At 54.0% G+C, this 14,618-nt stretch overlaps 2 protein-coding genes and 1 long non-coding RNA gene across 5 annotated transcripts; 2 read left to right on the top strand and 1 right to left on the bottom strand.

Annotated features, from left to right (window-relative positions):
- Positions 1–130: 130 nt before the first annotated feature.
- EMG1 (EMG1 N1-specific pseudouridine methyltransferase) lies at positions 131–5,953 on the bottom strand. The gene is made up of 6 exons (XM_082349269.1): positions 5,679–5,953; positions 1,617–1,718; positions 1,366–1,507; positions 943–1,001; positions 716–865; positions 131–406 (listed from the first exon to the last, which is right to left on the bottom strand). The coding sequence occupies exons 1-6, from the start codon at positions 5,844–5,846 to the stop codon at positions 293–295; spliced, it is 735 nt and encodes a 244-aa protein (XP_082205395.1). The 5' UTR covers positions 5,847–5,953; the 3' UTR covers positions 131–292.
- A 141-nt stretch (positions 5,954–6,094) lies between these two features.
- PHB2 (prohibitin 2) lies at positions 6,095–10,776 on the top strand. Of its 2 annotated transcripts, none has more exons than XM_082349245.1 (8): positions 6,095–6,360; positions 6,524–6,608; positions 6,918–6,997; positions 7,886–8,070; positions 8,489–8,618; positions 8,721–8,824; positions 9,239–9,316; positions 9,679–10,776. In XM_082349245.1, the coding sequence occupies exons 1-8, from the start codon at positions 6,234–6,236 to the stop codon at positions 9,757–9,759; spliced, it is 870 nt and encodes a 289-aa protein (XP_082205371.1). In that variant the 5' UTR covers positions 6,095–6,233; the 3' UTR covers positions 9,760–10,776. The 2 variants fall into 2 exon arrangements, with proteins under 2 accessions (XP_082205371.1, XP_082205372.1); XM_082349246.1 differs by lacking the exon at positions 9,679–10,776 and adding an exon at positions 9,560–9,625.
- Positions 10,777–11,454: 678 nt separating this feature from the next.
- On the top strand, positions 11,455–14,397 carry LOC309608803. 2 transcript variants are annotated; one of them, XR_014233096.1, is made up of 2 exons: positions 11,455–11,677; positions 13,846–14,397. It is a non-coding gene; the product is annotated as an uncharacterized lncRNA (long non-coding RNA). The 2 variants fall into 2 exon arrangements; XR_014233097.1 differs by having other exon boundaries at positions 11,455–11,684.
- The last annotated feature ends 221 nt before the right edge of the window (positions 14,398–14,618 follow it).

The raw sequence follows: 14,618 nt of genomic DNA, 5'->3' as shown, positions 1-14,618 counted from the left end.
GCCCACCTGCGAAGCCCAGGGCCAAACTGCAAACACTGTAACCTCATGTGTCTTCCTGAGGTCTGAGGGGTTACGCCAGGTCACACCATCAGAGGCTGCTGAGCTTAGGAATCCCCAAAGGACAACCAGGTTTGCAAGAACAATGTTTATAAGATAAACAAATAGCAGGTGTATAGCCTGGACCCGTGCAAACCCCGGTCTCGGTGCAGGAAGGGGGTCGTGCAGCAGTCAGCTGAGCACTGGGGCGGGGAAGCAATGTCCACAGTCTCTGTGTCAGGGCAGGGCGCTTCTGTCAAATGACCCCCCAGGCTTCTTCAAAGGCTGTGGTGAGCTTTGCACAGGTGAGGGCAGCAGAGAGGGGGTAGTTGCTGATGGACACCATCTTCTCTGTGTACTCCACGTCCACCTGGGGAGAGGGCAGTCAGTCAGCCGACTCTGTCACTCCGTCACACGTTCAGCCCTTGTCTAGGGCAGGAAAACTACCATTTCCCAGTGCTGTTTAATACCAGTGTGGGCAAAGGACGGAGACAGCCCTGGCTTTGACCATGACACATATGCCAGCATTCCTCAAAGGATGCGCCCTGGGGGCAGGAAATGGAAGCTTCATCTGTCCCCAACTTATAAGGACAAGGATCGTCAAAACGCTAAGTGCTCCTGGGATTCTGTCCTGAGCTTCAGCTCCGGGAAGAATCTAAGAGCTGAGCCCAGGCCTTACCCTGCCGTGGGCGAAGGCCCCCACCACAAAGACAACAGGGTCGCTGCTGGGCACCAGCTCCCGCACATCGCCGATGACCGGGACAGAAAAAGAAGTGCCGATTTTCATACACCCAACTGGGAAGTGACGTGACACTGGATTCTTAATCACCTAAAGAAAAACAGAGAAATCAGCCCCAAACACATTCCAAGAGCACTACCTCCAACCAGTAGCTGTCAACACCTCACCTTCAAGAGCTTCTGGGGGCCATCAGCTGCTCGAACGCTGAGTTTGTGTAAAAGCTGAACTAGGGCAGAAAAAAGAGTTCAGAGCTAGCCAGAGAGCCTGCCTTTTATGCCCAGTAATTTAACCAGGAAAAACCTTAGGTGAGCTGAGCTCCACGTGCCCTGCGTGTCTACACAACTGAAATGTCATGCACAAGCAGCTGTCAAGCACATCACTGGTTGTGTGGTGACAGGCCCCCTCCCTGCTCCTCAGCCAGGAACCCACGCACGCTGTACCCACTGTGCGTGGGAAGAAAGCGCAGACCCCCTGTTCTGGAATCAGCCACATGTGCCCCTCCCCCACTTAAAAATTCCACACTTAATATATCCCTTTGCCTCTTCCTTCATCACTACTGCCAAGTTTAAGTCCTAAGGCTTCTCTCTCACCCATGAGGCCACAAAAGCGGTCAAAGGTTCTGGGAATTCGAGTCTGGGGGTTCACTTCAATCAGCACATTCTTCTGCGTGTGGATATAAACCTGTAGCAAGCCAGCCCGGTTCAGGGGACTGTCCATCAGCATCAGTAAACTCTGAGGGAGGCAAAGACCAAGGCACGGTTAAGACTGAAGAGAAGTCGCACGCAGCTGCCTTACCTTCCGTACAGAGGCACGGGGGCCTGAGCTCTGTCCCTGGAGTTACCTGGTGAGCTATGTCTGGTCTCACTTCCCCAGGGTCCCGTCCGTTCTTCAGCAACAGGGACTTATGCTTGTCACAGTTGAGCAGCTCATACGTCTTCCCCACCTGAAGAACAGGGAACAAGATCAAGAGCAACATAAGCTGCTTTCACCTGGAACAGCGGTTCTCAAAGGCGGTCCCTAAACCAGCAACATCTGGAAACTTGTTACACAGTCACATTCTCAGGTCCACCCCAGATCTACTAAATCAGACACACGGTGTGCGGCCCCAAAAGCCCTCCAGGGGATTACTGTGTGGCCACGTCCTCCCCTTCCAACCCCCATCCCATTACTGGTCTTGGAGGGAAAAGGGAGGAAGAGTGCAGCCTGTGATTCCACACGATCTAAACTGGATTGAATTTTTTTTAATTTATTTGTTTATTTTTGGCTGTGCTGGGTCTTCGTTGCTGTGCGCAGGTGTTCTCTAGTTGCGGCGAGCGGGGGCTGCTCTTCATTGCGGTGTGCCAGCTTCTCATTGCAGTGGTTTCTCTTGTTGCGGAGCACGGGCTCTAGGCGCGTGGGCTTCAGTAGTTGTGGCTCGCGGGCTCTAGAGCGCAGGCTCAGTAGTTGTGGCACACGAGCTTAGTTGCTCCGTGGCATGTGGTATCTTCCCAGACCAGGGCTCGAACCCGTGTCCCCTGCATTGGCAGGTGGATTCTCAACCACTGCGCCACCAGGGAAGTCCCTAAACTGGATTTAATTTTAAAACCTATGGGTATTAGGCAAAACCAGTGAGGGATTCTGGAACCAGGCAGAAGTGAGGTTAATGAGCAAGATTGAATGCTTGTTTATCACAAAAGCATTATGTATACACTGGGCAAAACATACACAGTCACTACCCTCAGTTTGCTTATAACAAACATGCACAAAGAGCTGCAAATCTGAGCAGGAAGAAATGTGAAAATTCTAATGAGGCAAGAGGTAGTTTAATCAAGGAACACTCTCATAAGTAAAACAAAGAAGGATGGTTCCAGTTTTAAAGCATGTGAGCAACCGCTAAAAGAAACAATTGCAAATCAGAACCCTGAGGAGCATTATAGGGTGGTCAATAAAAAGTTTAAAAACATGGGCTTCCCTGGTGGCGCAGTGGTTGAGAATCTGCCTGCCAATGCAGGGGACACGGGTTCGAGCCCTGGTCTGGGAAGATCCCACATGCCGCGGAGCAACTAGGCCCGTGAGCCACAGCTACTGAGCCTGCGCGTCTGGAGCCTGTGCTCCGCAACAAGAGAGGCCGCGATAGTGAGAGGCCCGCGCATCGCGATGAAGAGTGGCCCCCGCTCGCCGCAACTGGAGAAAGCCCTCGCACAGAAACGAAGACCCGACACAGCCATAAAATAAATAAGTAAATAAATAAGCAAATATGGGGAAAAAATAAAATAAATTAAAAAAAACACACCAGTAAGTACAAACACAGGTTTTGAAAAGGCCAAGTTTTTATGTATCAACACAACATTTGTATGTCCGGCAACATCTTGAGATATGACTCCAAAAAGTTTGGGGGAAGAGGCATATAGATTTTGAAATTAACTGAGTACCTGAAATAACAAGAATGTCACAGAGAGTAAAACAAAGGACCAGGAACTAAGTCCATGGGACACTCTTAGTTATAGAAGAAAAAGAACCTCCTGAATAGAAGAATCTAGTTTTGACCCATTAGTAAGTTATAACCAGGGTTTCGTTCTCTTAATGGAACAGAATAGAAAACATCAGAGTACTTCAAATGTAGTCATGGTAAGTAAAGGCTTATGAAACTTTCGGCTTCATATAGTTGAGTGTGCATACTGGCTCACGATGTAATTTTTTTTATTGTGGGCTGTGGTTAATAAGCTTGAAAACCACTAACTAGAATAATCAGGGAATGAATACCATGTGTATTCTGTAATAGGCACTAGAGATACAAGAATTTTTAAAACCTTATTCTCTGTCCTCATTATAGCCTTCTAGTGGAAGAGACAAACTAAACAAGCACATGAGTATTTAATTCGAATTGTGATAAACATTACGAAGGAAAACTAAACGGTTCACTAAACGATTATGAGGACCTGATTTATACGAGGAAGGGAGTCATTTCTATGGGAAAGTAACATTTAACCTAATAACTGAAGAATGAGTAGCCTAATAGACTCAATAATTGTTAAATGAATAAACATTAAGTAAGAATTAATAAAGCAAAGAGTTGAGTAAAGGGTGCTTGCAGTTAAACAATATTATCTGCAGTGACCTTAAGGTATAAGAGAACGTAGTGCTTTCAAAGAGCTTAAAGAAGGCCAGTGAGGCTGGAGTACAAAGAATAAATGGAGGGACTTCCCTGGTGGTGCAGTGGATGAGACCCTGTGCTCCCAACACAGGGGGCCCAGGTTCGATCCCTGGTCAGGGAACTAGATCCCACATGCATGCCGCAACTAAGAGTTTGCATGCCACAACTAAGGAGCCACTGAGCCACAACTAAGGAGCCCTGGAGCCGCAACTAAGGAGCCCGCCTGCCCCAACTAAGACCCAGCACAACCAAATTAATTAATTAATTAATTTTTTTAAAGGGGGGGATATACGTATACACATAGCTGATTCACTTCATTGTACAGCAGAAACTAACATAACATTGTAAAGCAATTACACTCTAATAAAAAATAAACAATTTTTAAAAATTGAAAAAGAATAAATGGAGAGTGCAGGCCCAGGTGAGGCTTGCAGAAGCAAGAGGTATCAGCACAAGGAAGGCAAAAGCTAACAGTATGGAAGATTTCAACCAGCTATGGAGTCCATCACCCTTGGAGTACCATTAATGACAACTGGCCTAATTTATTCCAGAGCATGCTCTAGGAACTTTAATTTGCCCACAACATTTTCAACTTCCTAATAAGTAACCTGAATCAAGAATAATAATAACAACTATTTCCAAGTGACAGAAATTATTCTAAACCCTTTCCACATATTAACTCCTTTAATCCTTCCAACAACCCAGTAAAATAGGTACTACTGTCATCCCCACAGATATGAAGAAATGAAGTGGTTAAGTGACACTCAGAATTAATAGCCTGGGAAGACAGCGGCAATGAAGTGAGAGATGAATATATGAACCTATAATTAGGTTAGAAATATCAATTATAGAAGAAAATGAAAGGAAACCTGATTAGATGGTCATTAAAAAAAAAAAAAGTTTTCTAAACTACAAGCTTAATAAAGTGCCATAGTGGTTGAGGAAGAAAAGATGGAAATGAATTGCACTCAGATTACTATGGCAATGTACTACTTTTAAAGCACTTTCATTACAGTTCCCCTGCAAAGTATTAACCCCCGCTTTACAAACTTGTTTTCTCAAAATCACACACTTGAAATAAGTGTAAGAACCAAGATTAAAATCCGGGTCTGGCTTCTAAACCAGTGCTATTTCTTCTGGCCCTACTCACTGAACAAGTTGTTCTAAACAGTATGAGAAACAATATCAGAAAGAATGAGAACACTGCACAAATTTTTAAGACAGGGAACTGCCGGATTTGTTCGGGAGAAGAGCCAAATGATAAGTAAAAATAAAGATGTGAAAGTATTAATGATAATCTGGTCCAGGCAGTGTTTTGAAATGTACAGTAATAGAAAGGAGAGTGACAGACACCTTTCAACGTATTACAACATTAAGTCCTTAACAAATAAAAGGGTGGGAAGACTGAGCTACAGTAACTACCTTTCCCCTCTGCCTAGTAAGCTTGTCTTGGGATGAAGCGGGACGACGCGATGGACGAAACCCCTTCCCCTTAGACGACTTTGGGGTTGGGGATGGGGTTAGGGTTACCACAGAATCCTAGTAAATCAATCGGAAGCAAGCATGTGACGGCTGCAATGGGATTCAAGGGCAAAGAAAACGAGCACTGCCGACCCATGTTAAAGGAAAAGACAGTCGACTAGGCCACTCTTTCTCCAAAAGCATGTTTCACCTGTCTCCGCTTTCTCCATCCACTTTGAGCCCATCACCCTCACCCAACCCGGTCCCATCCTATCGATCTACGCTCTTCACCCCCTAGTCCGCAACTACCTTGACTGTCTCCAGACTGGCCCCTTCCAGCACCACAATGAGCCTACGGCCTCCGATCTTGCTTCCCGCCCCGAGTCGGGGCCGCTTGGGCGTCACAGCCTCCCAGTCCTCTTCCTGCTCCGCGGCGCGCCGCTCACGAGGTTGGAATCCACCACCGGGCGCTGCCATCTTGCAACCGGACCGGAAATTGTGTAACGTCCTTAAACTACAGCCTCGCGCTCGGCCCAATTGCAAGCTTCCTTCCGTCTGCCATTTTGAAAGTGGGCGCTCGGAAATGGCGACGGCTGGCTGCAGGTGCTCCCGAAGCCGCTCTGGGAGGGCAGGGTTCCAGAAAGGGGAGGGAACTTCCAGAGGCGTACTTCCTGTGCCTCAAGCTCGGGTCCGCCGCAGGCTGGGGGGAGAGTTTAGAAGGGAGCGCACTTCCGGTGCCCTTTCTCCCGCGAGCACCTGGGGCCCGGACCCTCGTGCGGAGGGTGCGATCCGTAAACTGGAGAGCGGTAGAGGCGGGCCGGCACCCCCTTCGGACCACTGGTGCCGCCGGCCTCAGGACCGAACATGGCCCAGAACTTGAAGGACTTAGCGGGACGGCTGCCCTCCGGGCCCCGGGGCATGGGCACGGCGCTGAAGCTGCTGCTGGGGGCCGGCGCCGTGGCCTACGGCGTCCGCGAGTCGGTGTTCACCGGTGAGCAACCTCCGCCTGCCCTCCGGACTCCTCCCGACCCTTCCCGGACCCCTGCCCAGCCCCGCCAGGTCCCCGCGCACACCCAGCCCCTCACCCCGCCCCACCAGAGGCTGGCACGGACTCCGAGCCCGGCCTGGGCTGACCCCTACCCCTCTCCCTGCAGTGGAAGGAGGGCAGAGAGCCATTTTCTTTAATCGGATCGGAGGCGTGCAGCAGGACACCATTCTGGCCGAGGGCCTTCACTTCAGGTAATGGCTGGCAGAGCGGACTGACCCTGACCCTTCACCCTTGAACGCCGACCCAACTATGGCTGTGGGAGGACTTTCAGCGGGATTCCAAGCCGCTCTTTACCCTCCCCACCCCATCTCCCAGAACAGTGCGTGCCGGCCAAATCTTCAGGAGCACATGCTGTTGTTCTCCGGAGGGAGAAGACAATTTCTTTTTGACCGTGGTCATTAAGAGGAGGAGCAGGCCACGAAACATGTGGTGAAGGAAAACCGGACAAAACTAGGGAAACTGTAGTCTTCTAATCCCTGTCCCTGTTCTCTCCCCTCCAGGATCCCCTGGTTCCAGTACCCCATCATCTATGACATTCGCGCCAGACCCCGAAAAATTTCCTCCCCCACAGGCTCCAAAGGTAGGTCTGGGCACTGGGGCGTCACTGGCGGTAAACAAGGGAGCCTGGCCAGAGACTAGGCAAGATGGGAGTGTCAGATCTCTTGGGCCTTGGTTTCCACCTCTGCAAACAAGCTAAAATAAAGGTACCTGCTTCTGGAGTTCAAGCAGTACTTTCTGGACACGCTGTGCGTTTGCACATTTTTCAACTGTTCCTCCCCCCCCCAATGTAAACTCGGTGAGAGCATTGTTTGTCCTTTGTCTTAGTCACTGCCTAGATCAAAACCTTGTTTTAAAACCTTTCTTTCTTTTAATTCTTTGACTCATTAATCTACTGGTACGCTCTGTCCTGGGGAAACTTGGCCGCACTCTTCACTGGTGCACCTGTTTCCTCCTAGACTATTCACAGAAGCTGTGCCTTTGAGATTCCCCAGACCAACCCTTACACACATACACACACACACACACACACACACACACAGGTACCCAATGAGGCAGGTAGCTCACCTGTAACGTACTGTTTTGCACGATTTTTAGTGCAGGTTGCTTAACATTCCCGAAACCCTAGGCCCTAAGAAATCAAGGATTCACAAAACACCATCTTTGTTCTCAAGTCCTTACCATCTAGTTCAGGATTATGGTACAGTGTAACAGAGCCTAAAGTAGAGGAGCAAAAAGAAAGGTCAGCTTTACTGGAGGAGGGTTGTGGGTAGAGAAGACTTGACAGTGGACAAGGACGCATTTGGTCTGTGCTGAGTCACTCCTCCCCGCGGGGCAGTTCCGGACCACAGGGCATTGCCCTGGGTATAGAGAGAAGCCAGAGGAGAAAATGCTTGGGGAGGGAGGCTTTGCTAAGAAGCCAGGTGAGGCCCCCGTGGCCTTGCCCAGCCACTGCTGACCTCACTCTTAGACCTGCAGATGGTGAACATCTCCCTGCGGGTGCTGTCCAGACCCAACGCCCTGGAGCTTCCCAGCATGTACCAGCGCCTGGGGCTGGACTACGAGGAGCGAGTGTTGCCGTCCATCGTCAACGAGGTGCTCAAGAGCGTGGTGGCCAAGTTCAACGCCTCGCAGCTCATCACCCAGCGGGCCCAGGTCTGACTCCGGCTCCCATCACCATCTGCATAGCGTCAGCATTTCTCTCCTAGGCCCAGCGCACTGGGTGTTAGGAAAGGGTAGTGACCCGAGGTCCGTTGCCACCAAAAAACTGTGTAGATGGCCACCGTGGGAAACAAGGAGAGCCAAGATTGGAGCTCGATAACAGTTAGTGTCGGGCGGCGTGGGAGAAAAGTGGTCGAGGCGTGCGTGTGGGGTTGGTACAGCGTGGAGGACTCAGTGTGACCCAAGTCCTTCCCAGCTCAGCTGGCCTAGTAAGGAACTAAGAAAGAGTTAGCGCACTTTCTGCGGTTTTCCGGAGATCTAGGATTCTGATGATCACAGCAGCACGCCTTCCTTTCAGTTCTCCAGTCCCCTCAATGCCCCTCTGCCCTCCCCTCCTCCCCCCGGCCCGCAGGTGTCCTTGTTGATCCGACGGGAGCTGACAGAGAGGGCCAAGGACTTCAGCCTCATACTGGACGATGTAGCCATCACTGAGCTGAGCTTTAGCCGAGAATACACGGCTGCTGTAGAAGCTAAACAAGTGGGTGAGTCGCAAGAGGAGTCAGGCAAGGGTTTCTGAGGAAGCAGGAGGAGGGATGGGGTTCCTGACACCTTGCATCTGCGACCCCGATTCTCTCCCACCACAGCCCAGCAGGAGGCCCAGCGGGCCCAGTTCTTGGTGGAAAAAGCGAAGCAGGAACAGCGGCAGAAGATCGTGCAGGCCGAGGGTGAGGCTGAGGCCGCCAAGATGATATCCTTCTGCTGCAGAGCTCTCAGCCCAGCCCCTGGAACACTCTGCTTCCCATCCGGCCCTATGGGCTGGCTGATGAGACTAAGGCGAATGCGAACCGTGCTCTTTGACCCCTGGGGGTTGGGGTGCCGGGTGGGATCTGAAGTCTTAGTGGGGCACCTGAGGCCTGGCTCCTCACTGTAAGGCAGATCAATAGCACTGCTGGCCTTGCCTCCATCTGTGCTGCTGCCTCCTGTTCCCAGCAGCTGCCTGCGGGGAGGCCTACAGGTGGGGGCAAAGTAGGGCTGGGCACGAGCCACCTGAGCGCAACCTTGGATCTGACAGCCCAGAGGATGGCTGAGTGAGCGGAGTCATAAGGGTGCAGCCCCAGCTGAGATCTGGCCTTGTGTGAACCCTTAACCCCACCCTGCTCACCTGGGAGAAGCTCTGGGCAAGAACCCAGGCTACATCAAGCTGCGCAAGATTCGGGCAGCCCAGAACATCTCCAAGACGGTGAGTGTGAGCTCAAGGCCGCCTTGAGGGGGGGAAAGTGTTTCTACACGTTGAAATGAGGGAATTAGGATCTTGCTTGTTCGGATTTCTATTCAAACTGGCTTCTCTGACACTCCTTCTCCCATCAAAAATGATGTTCCCTGGGTACCCCTGACATTTTGTTCATGCCTCTTGTGGACCTAACACATCACAGTTGCTCGCTGCTCTGGATCCTTGTGTGAGCGCAGAAACCGTAGCTCTCACATCGCCACATCCCTGTTCGTAACCCACACGTGTTCCACCAGTGGTTACTGAATTGCAAGGGTGGGAATCAAGGTCTTTTTTGCTTGGTACAAACAGTCATCTTACTTTCTGCCCTGTAGATCGCCACATCACAGAATCGTATCTATCTCACTGCTGACAACCTCGTGCTGAACCTACAGGATGAAAGTTTCACCCGGTGAGAGACATGGCCTTCAGGTGGGGTGTTGACACAGAACAAGGACTGGAGTCTGGCCGCTTGGGCTCTGGCGCCTGTTACCAGCTTACTCGTGTGACCCTTGAAAACACCATGTCTCTGAACCAGTTAGAAAAGTGGGTGGTTGACAATTCCTAACTTGAATCTCACGGGATTGATTTTATGCGATCCAATGGGATTATTCATGTAAAAAGCACTTTAATTGTAAAGTTTTAAGTGAGAAGTGGTAAAAGATGATATTGGCTGTTTTTCCTTGGGAGCTGCTCTGGGGCACGGAAGGATGCTAGGAAAGCAGGGGTGAGAAATGGCAGTGGCCAGGGAGCAAGTCTTCTTTCCAGAGCCTGAGATTCCTGGCTTCCAACATGCTTGTCTTTTTCTCTTGGGAGCGAAGGAGGGTTTAGAGTTGAGTGGGGCATGAAACTGTCGAATCACGTGTACCTTTCTCTTGTCGGTCTGTGTTCCCTGTTCATCTGGTGACCTGGCGTCCAAAGGGGAAGGTAAGTTGATGGTGCATCCTTGTTTCTATGGGGTCCTGCCTTTTCCCCACTTCACCTTTCTCACCTCCCCACCCACACATTCAGGGAGGAGGGTAGTTGAGGAGGGAGTGGCCCGAGGTCCTCTGCCTCTCACAGGTACGTCCCCTAATAATGTCACCGTCTGTCTCACTTCCACAGTGACAGCCTCATCAAGGGTAAGAAATGAACCGCTGAACAAGAACTCCACCCCCAGGGAGGAAGTGGATCTTTTTCTTCCCCGGTTTTTGAGGAGCCAACTTGGGGCCCTACCCAGCCCCCACTGTCCTGCGATGGTCCCTCTGCATCTGTCCTCCCAGCCCTTCTCGGATGAAGACTGACCATTTTCAGGGGAGTGACATTCCTCCCGGTGTCGGCCAGGGGTGTTGGGACAGTGTGTGATTTCCTGCAGGGTTGATTCCTCCCTCGTGGTCAGAAGCAACAACCACCACCCCAGAGATTCTCAATAAATGTTTATTACTTAAGCTGAAGTCAAAGCCTCTGGTGTCTGAACTGGGCTGGGGAGGCACGCATGCGCACGCTCACACCGCGCACCCCTGGGTCCTTCCTCGTCTCTTCCAGCAGGGGGCGCGAGGACACCGGCCAGGGCAGGTAGGCAGAGCCGGGGCCTGCTGCTCTCACCCTGGAAGCCGGCAGAGCCGGATCCAGAACAGGACCCAGGGTGGGAACTGCGAGTCCTGGAGTCCGAGGCCAGCTGCACTCCCCACCCCACCCTCCTAAACCGCATCACCCCTTTGTTTACCAACATCTCCTTTTTCAAAGGCTGGAGCAGCTGTGGCTTTGCTGAGCTAGACCAAAAATCTGATGACCCCAACAGGAGCTGCTTCCTTGGTAACAGGGCTCCATGCAGCTGTGGGGAGACCACTTGTGCTCATCAGGGGGTTTACGTGTTCAGACGGCTGGCGGGCCCTGTTGCCTGCTGCAGGCTACCCACACTTCCGTCTCTCAATCAGGGCTCGACCTCTGGAGGTGGGCTCTTCACTCCCACAGCCCTGGGCCCCCAACAGGACAGGCGCCTCCTCCCTCCCCGGCGCCGCCCTCGCTGAGGGTTGGGCAGCCACGAAACGAAGCCGCTGGCTGTGCCCACGTGCCACCCCAGCCGTGCCCACGTGCCACCCCAGCCGTGCCCACGTGCCACCCCAGCCGTGCCCACGTGCCACCCCAGCCGTGCCGGGGCGAAAGTGTAGGCGGGAATCCTGGAATTCTTAGTGGCGGGGTTAGAGGGCACAGGGCCTGGGTTCACCTGCAGCTGCTTTGGTTTTTGAAGAAAGTAGATTAACTGTCCCCTGCTCTGCAGGTTGACTGTCATGAAAGGGACGGGGAGACAAAGCAGATGTGGCCGCCCCAGCCCTGAGGAACTGGAAGCCCGAGGTGAGAGGTGAATGAGCAGAACGAGGCCGCCCAAGTCCCATCCACGTTTTATTTCCTTCGCATTCCCGAGGCAGGAAGAGGATGGAGGTGCCCAGAGAACCAGCGTGTTTCCAAGTCCCGCTGTGTCTCCGAGGCAGCCATTTTGTCTCCTCCCATTGTTTCCCTTTCCTAGTGACTTACCCCCCCCCATCCCCAGGGGTAAAGGTCAGAGGTTGCTGGTCTGGAGGCCTCCGTGGTCTTCAGGGCTCCCTGAAGGTCGATGGCGAGGGCACCGGCCGGGGGCCATCTTTACCAGACAGTGTTAGGAGCTTCACCATTAGACCACCCAACACTGTGCTGGAAGATGGACCCAGAGCCGGCCACAGGCGTCCGGGCTGAAGCTGGCCAGTCGCTCCAAGGGCCCTGGCCGCAGGCCAGCTGAGGTCTATTGAAAGTCTGCGAGCCAATCCCAAGCTCAGGGTCAAGCTGTGGGTTCTGGATCCTCCAGATGACAAATCACACTGGGTTGGGGGAGGGGCTGGGGCCATTGTGTCCCTTCCGTGGGCAACCAGCCAACAGCCAACCGAGAGCCACCTCTTTCTCAGCACCCTCTGCTCAAGAAGAAGGGGCCTTCAAGGCTGTGGGGAGGTTCGGGAGTGGGCGTCGCAGCCAGCTGGGCGCTGGGGGCCTGGGGCGGTGGACGTCGCTGGCACAGGGGCAGGGGCCTCCATCATTACCCGGCAGTATTAGAGACTCTCAACCAGCACCCAAACACTGCTGGGTAAGACGGGGGCCCCCACCCCACCGCCCGGCCGGGCCGGCAGTCCTCACCCAGGCGCCCGGTGGAGCTGCGGAGCCCTGGCTCCCCTCCCCCACCGCCCGTGTCCCCGGGGACACTTCCGGGTGAGCCCGGCAGCCGCCACCAGGCCCACCCCGGGTTGCCGATCCACTGAGGCCGGGTCAAGGCTTCGGAAGCCCCCCGCCCATCTCTTCCCCGCCCTGAGCCCCCTCCCCGCCCCCCGCAGCCTGTCCCTGCCCCCCAGGCACCAGCTCACCGCCCTCAGCACCTCCCGACCCCGGCAGTCCCTCGCTCCGCCCCAGGACCCTTCTCCCGCCGGCCTTTACCTGTCACCAGGCCGCCTGCCCCCCAGGGAGCGAGGGCCACGGAGAGGAGGAGGAATTGAGGCTCAGGATTCAAGGCCTAGAAGCCGCCCTGGCCTCCACTCTTCCTCCTTCCTTCTCTCCTGCCGGGCAGCGCAGGCTCCTACCTGGGCCCCGCCCGCCGCCCCTGCGCACAGGTGTGTCCTCCAGCCATAGGCTGCACCCCCCGCTGCCTTAACCCCTTCCCTCCCAGCGCCAGCCGCAGGCGCCTCCTCTGAGGCCTGGTCACCCCAGCAGGCCCCGACCCTCGGCCGTGGTCTCTCCTCTCGTACGTACCTGCCTCCTCTGCCCCGGGGCCCAGACCAGGCAGCCTGTTGTCGGAGGGACAGAGGGACGGGTTGTCTTCGCCCCCTTCGCCTTCCTCCTTGGCCTCGCCCCACGGCCACTCCCACCCCCAGCTAGCCCCTTCCCCCAGGCCCCTGCCAGAGAACCTGAGGGCAGAGAGGGCTCAGCTCAGCAGGGATTGGGTTGTGCCCCTGCCCGGTGCCCACCTGTGCTGGACATCCCGGCCTGTGAAGGGCAGGCGGGTCCCCCCGGGGCGCCTCCCTGTCCTCACCCTTAGTATTGGGGTGCCCGCCCCTGCCAAGAGTCCCAAGCTGGCCAGGAGCGTCGGCACTGACCCGGCCGATTCAAGTTCTGAGCTGCTCTCCTGCAGCCCTGGCTCTGCTCTCCAGAGGGACCGGGCACCCCGCCGGGCAGAGCTGCCCCTGGACCCACCTCACAGCCCTGGAGAGTCCAAGTCCCAGCCCGAGGGCGGTGAGAGGGGATGGGACCCGCCTTTCTTTTGTGTGGCTCAAGCTGGGATAGCAAGGGCGTTGCTGGGAGAGGGGCCCTGAGGCCCACAGGTGATTCTCCACCCACGCACCCCCTGGAGGGCGACAGCTCCTGGGAACTGAGCTGTGCCGCCCAATCCCAGCTCTGCCCTCTCGCTCCCTACCCGCCCCCCCACCTTTGTTGGCGTCCTTCTTAATTCTTGTCTGTATTTATTCTATGTCTGTGGACTGTTTCTGGGACTGCCTGCCCACCAGGACAGGAATTGTCGGGTTCACCATCATGCCCCAGCACTGCTCCAGTGCCTGGGACACAGGGACGCTCAATAAACAAAGTGTACGCTGAGTGAATGACCACCCAGCCTCAGCCGGCCCAGCAGCAGGAAGCCGGGCCTTCCCAAGTCAGACTCTCTCGGACTCAACTCCCTAGGAGACTAGCGTTATCAAGCAACATGAAGCCTTAACGCAAAGAAGGAGTCATCGCTGTTGTCCACTCTGGACCCAGGGGAAGGAAGAGCGAACAAAAATAAAACTGAAACTCTGACCAACAGCCTAAGGGCTCTTAGTAGCCCCAGAAAGGGAGGAGCGTGGCGCCCCTTTGCACACCAGGTGCCCGGGGGAGGGAGGTTGGCCCTGGGCCTGTGTTAACTGGCCGTTTGTTATCGATCTTCTTAGCTCCTGGATGTAGAAGTCAGGCTGGAGAATGTGGTTGTGTCCCCCTCGGGGTGACCCTGGCTGCGTCTCCAGGAATGCAGGCTCTGGGGCCAGAAGACCTGAGTTAAAATAAAAGCTTAGGTTCGCTGCTCAATAGTTCTGTGGCCTTGAGCAAGTTATTTAATCTCTCTGTGTCTCAGTTTCTCCCACTGTAAAATAGGAATGATACAGGTACCTCGGTTCAATGACCACTTTTAGTCTTTTCAACAGCGCCTGACACATGGCGAGAGTGGAACGAATGTCACCATCCCTGATCTCAGTGATCTTCACAACCACCCTGGCGGGACCATCCTCCACTTTAAAGGGACGAGATGGCG

The sequence above is a fragment of the Balaenoptera borealis genome (genome assembly GCF_965194805.1).
Source record: "Balaenoptera borealis genome assembly, chromosome: 13".
Classification (NCBI taxonomy): domain Eukaryota; kingdom Metazoa; phylum Chordata; class Mammalia; order Artiodactyla; family Balaenopteridae; genus Balaenoptera; species Balaenoptera borealis.
This window is presented reverse-complemented; position numbering and strand designations above follow the sequence as displayed.

Coding starts and splice junctions, on each gene's coding strand:
- EMG1 (XM_082349269.1), bottom strand. CDS start 5,846: ATGGCAGCGCCCGGTGGTGGATTCCAACCTCGTGAGCGGCGCGCCGCG. Junction 1,719..5,678: donor CCAGTCTGGAGACAGTCAAG/GTAGTTGCGGAC, acceptor CCTGTTCTTCAG/GTGGGGAAGACGTATGAGCT. Junction 1,002..1,365: donor CCGCTTTTGTGGCCTCATGG/GTGAGAGAGAAG, acceptor TTTCTGCCCTAG/TTCAGCTTTTACACAAACTC.
- PHB2 (XM_082349245.1), top strand. CDS start 6,234: ATGGCCCAGAACTTGAAGGACTTAGCGGGACGGCTGCCCTCCGGGCCC. Junction 6,609..6,917: donor GCCGAGGGCCTTCACTTCAG/GTAATGGCTGGC, acceptor TCTCCCCTCCAG/GATCCCCTGGTTCCAGTACC. Junction 8,619..8,720: donor TGTAGAAGCTAAACAAGTGG/GTGAGTCGCAAG, acceptor CTCCCACCACAG/CCCAGCAGGAGGCCCAGCGG.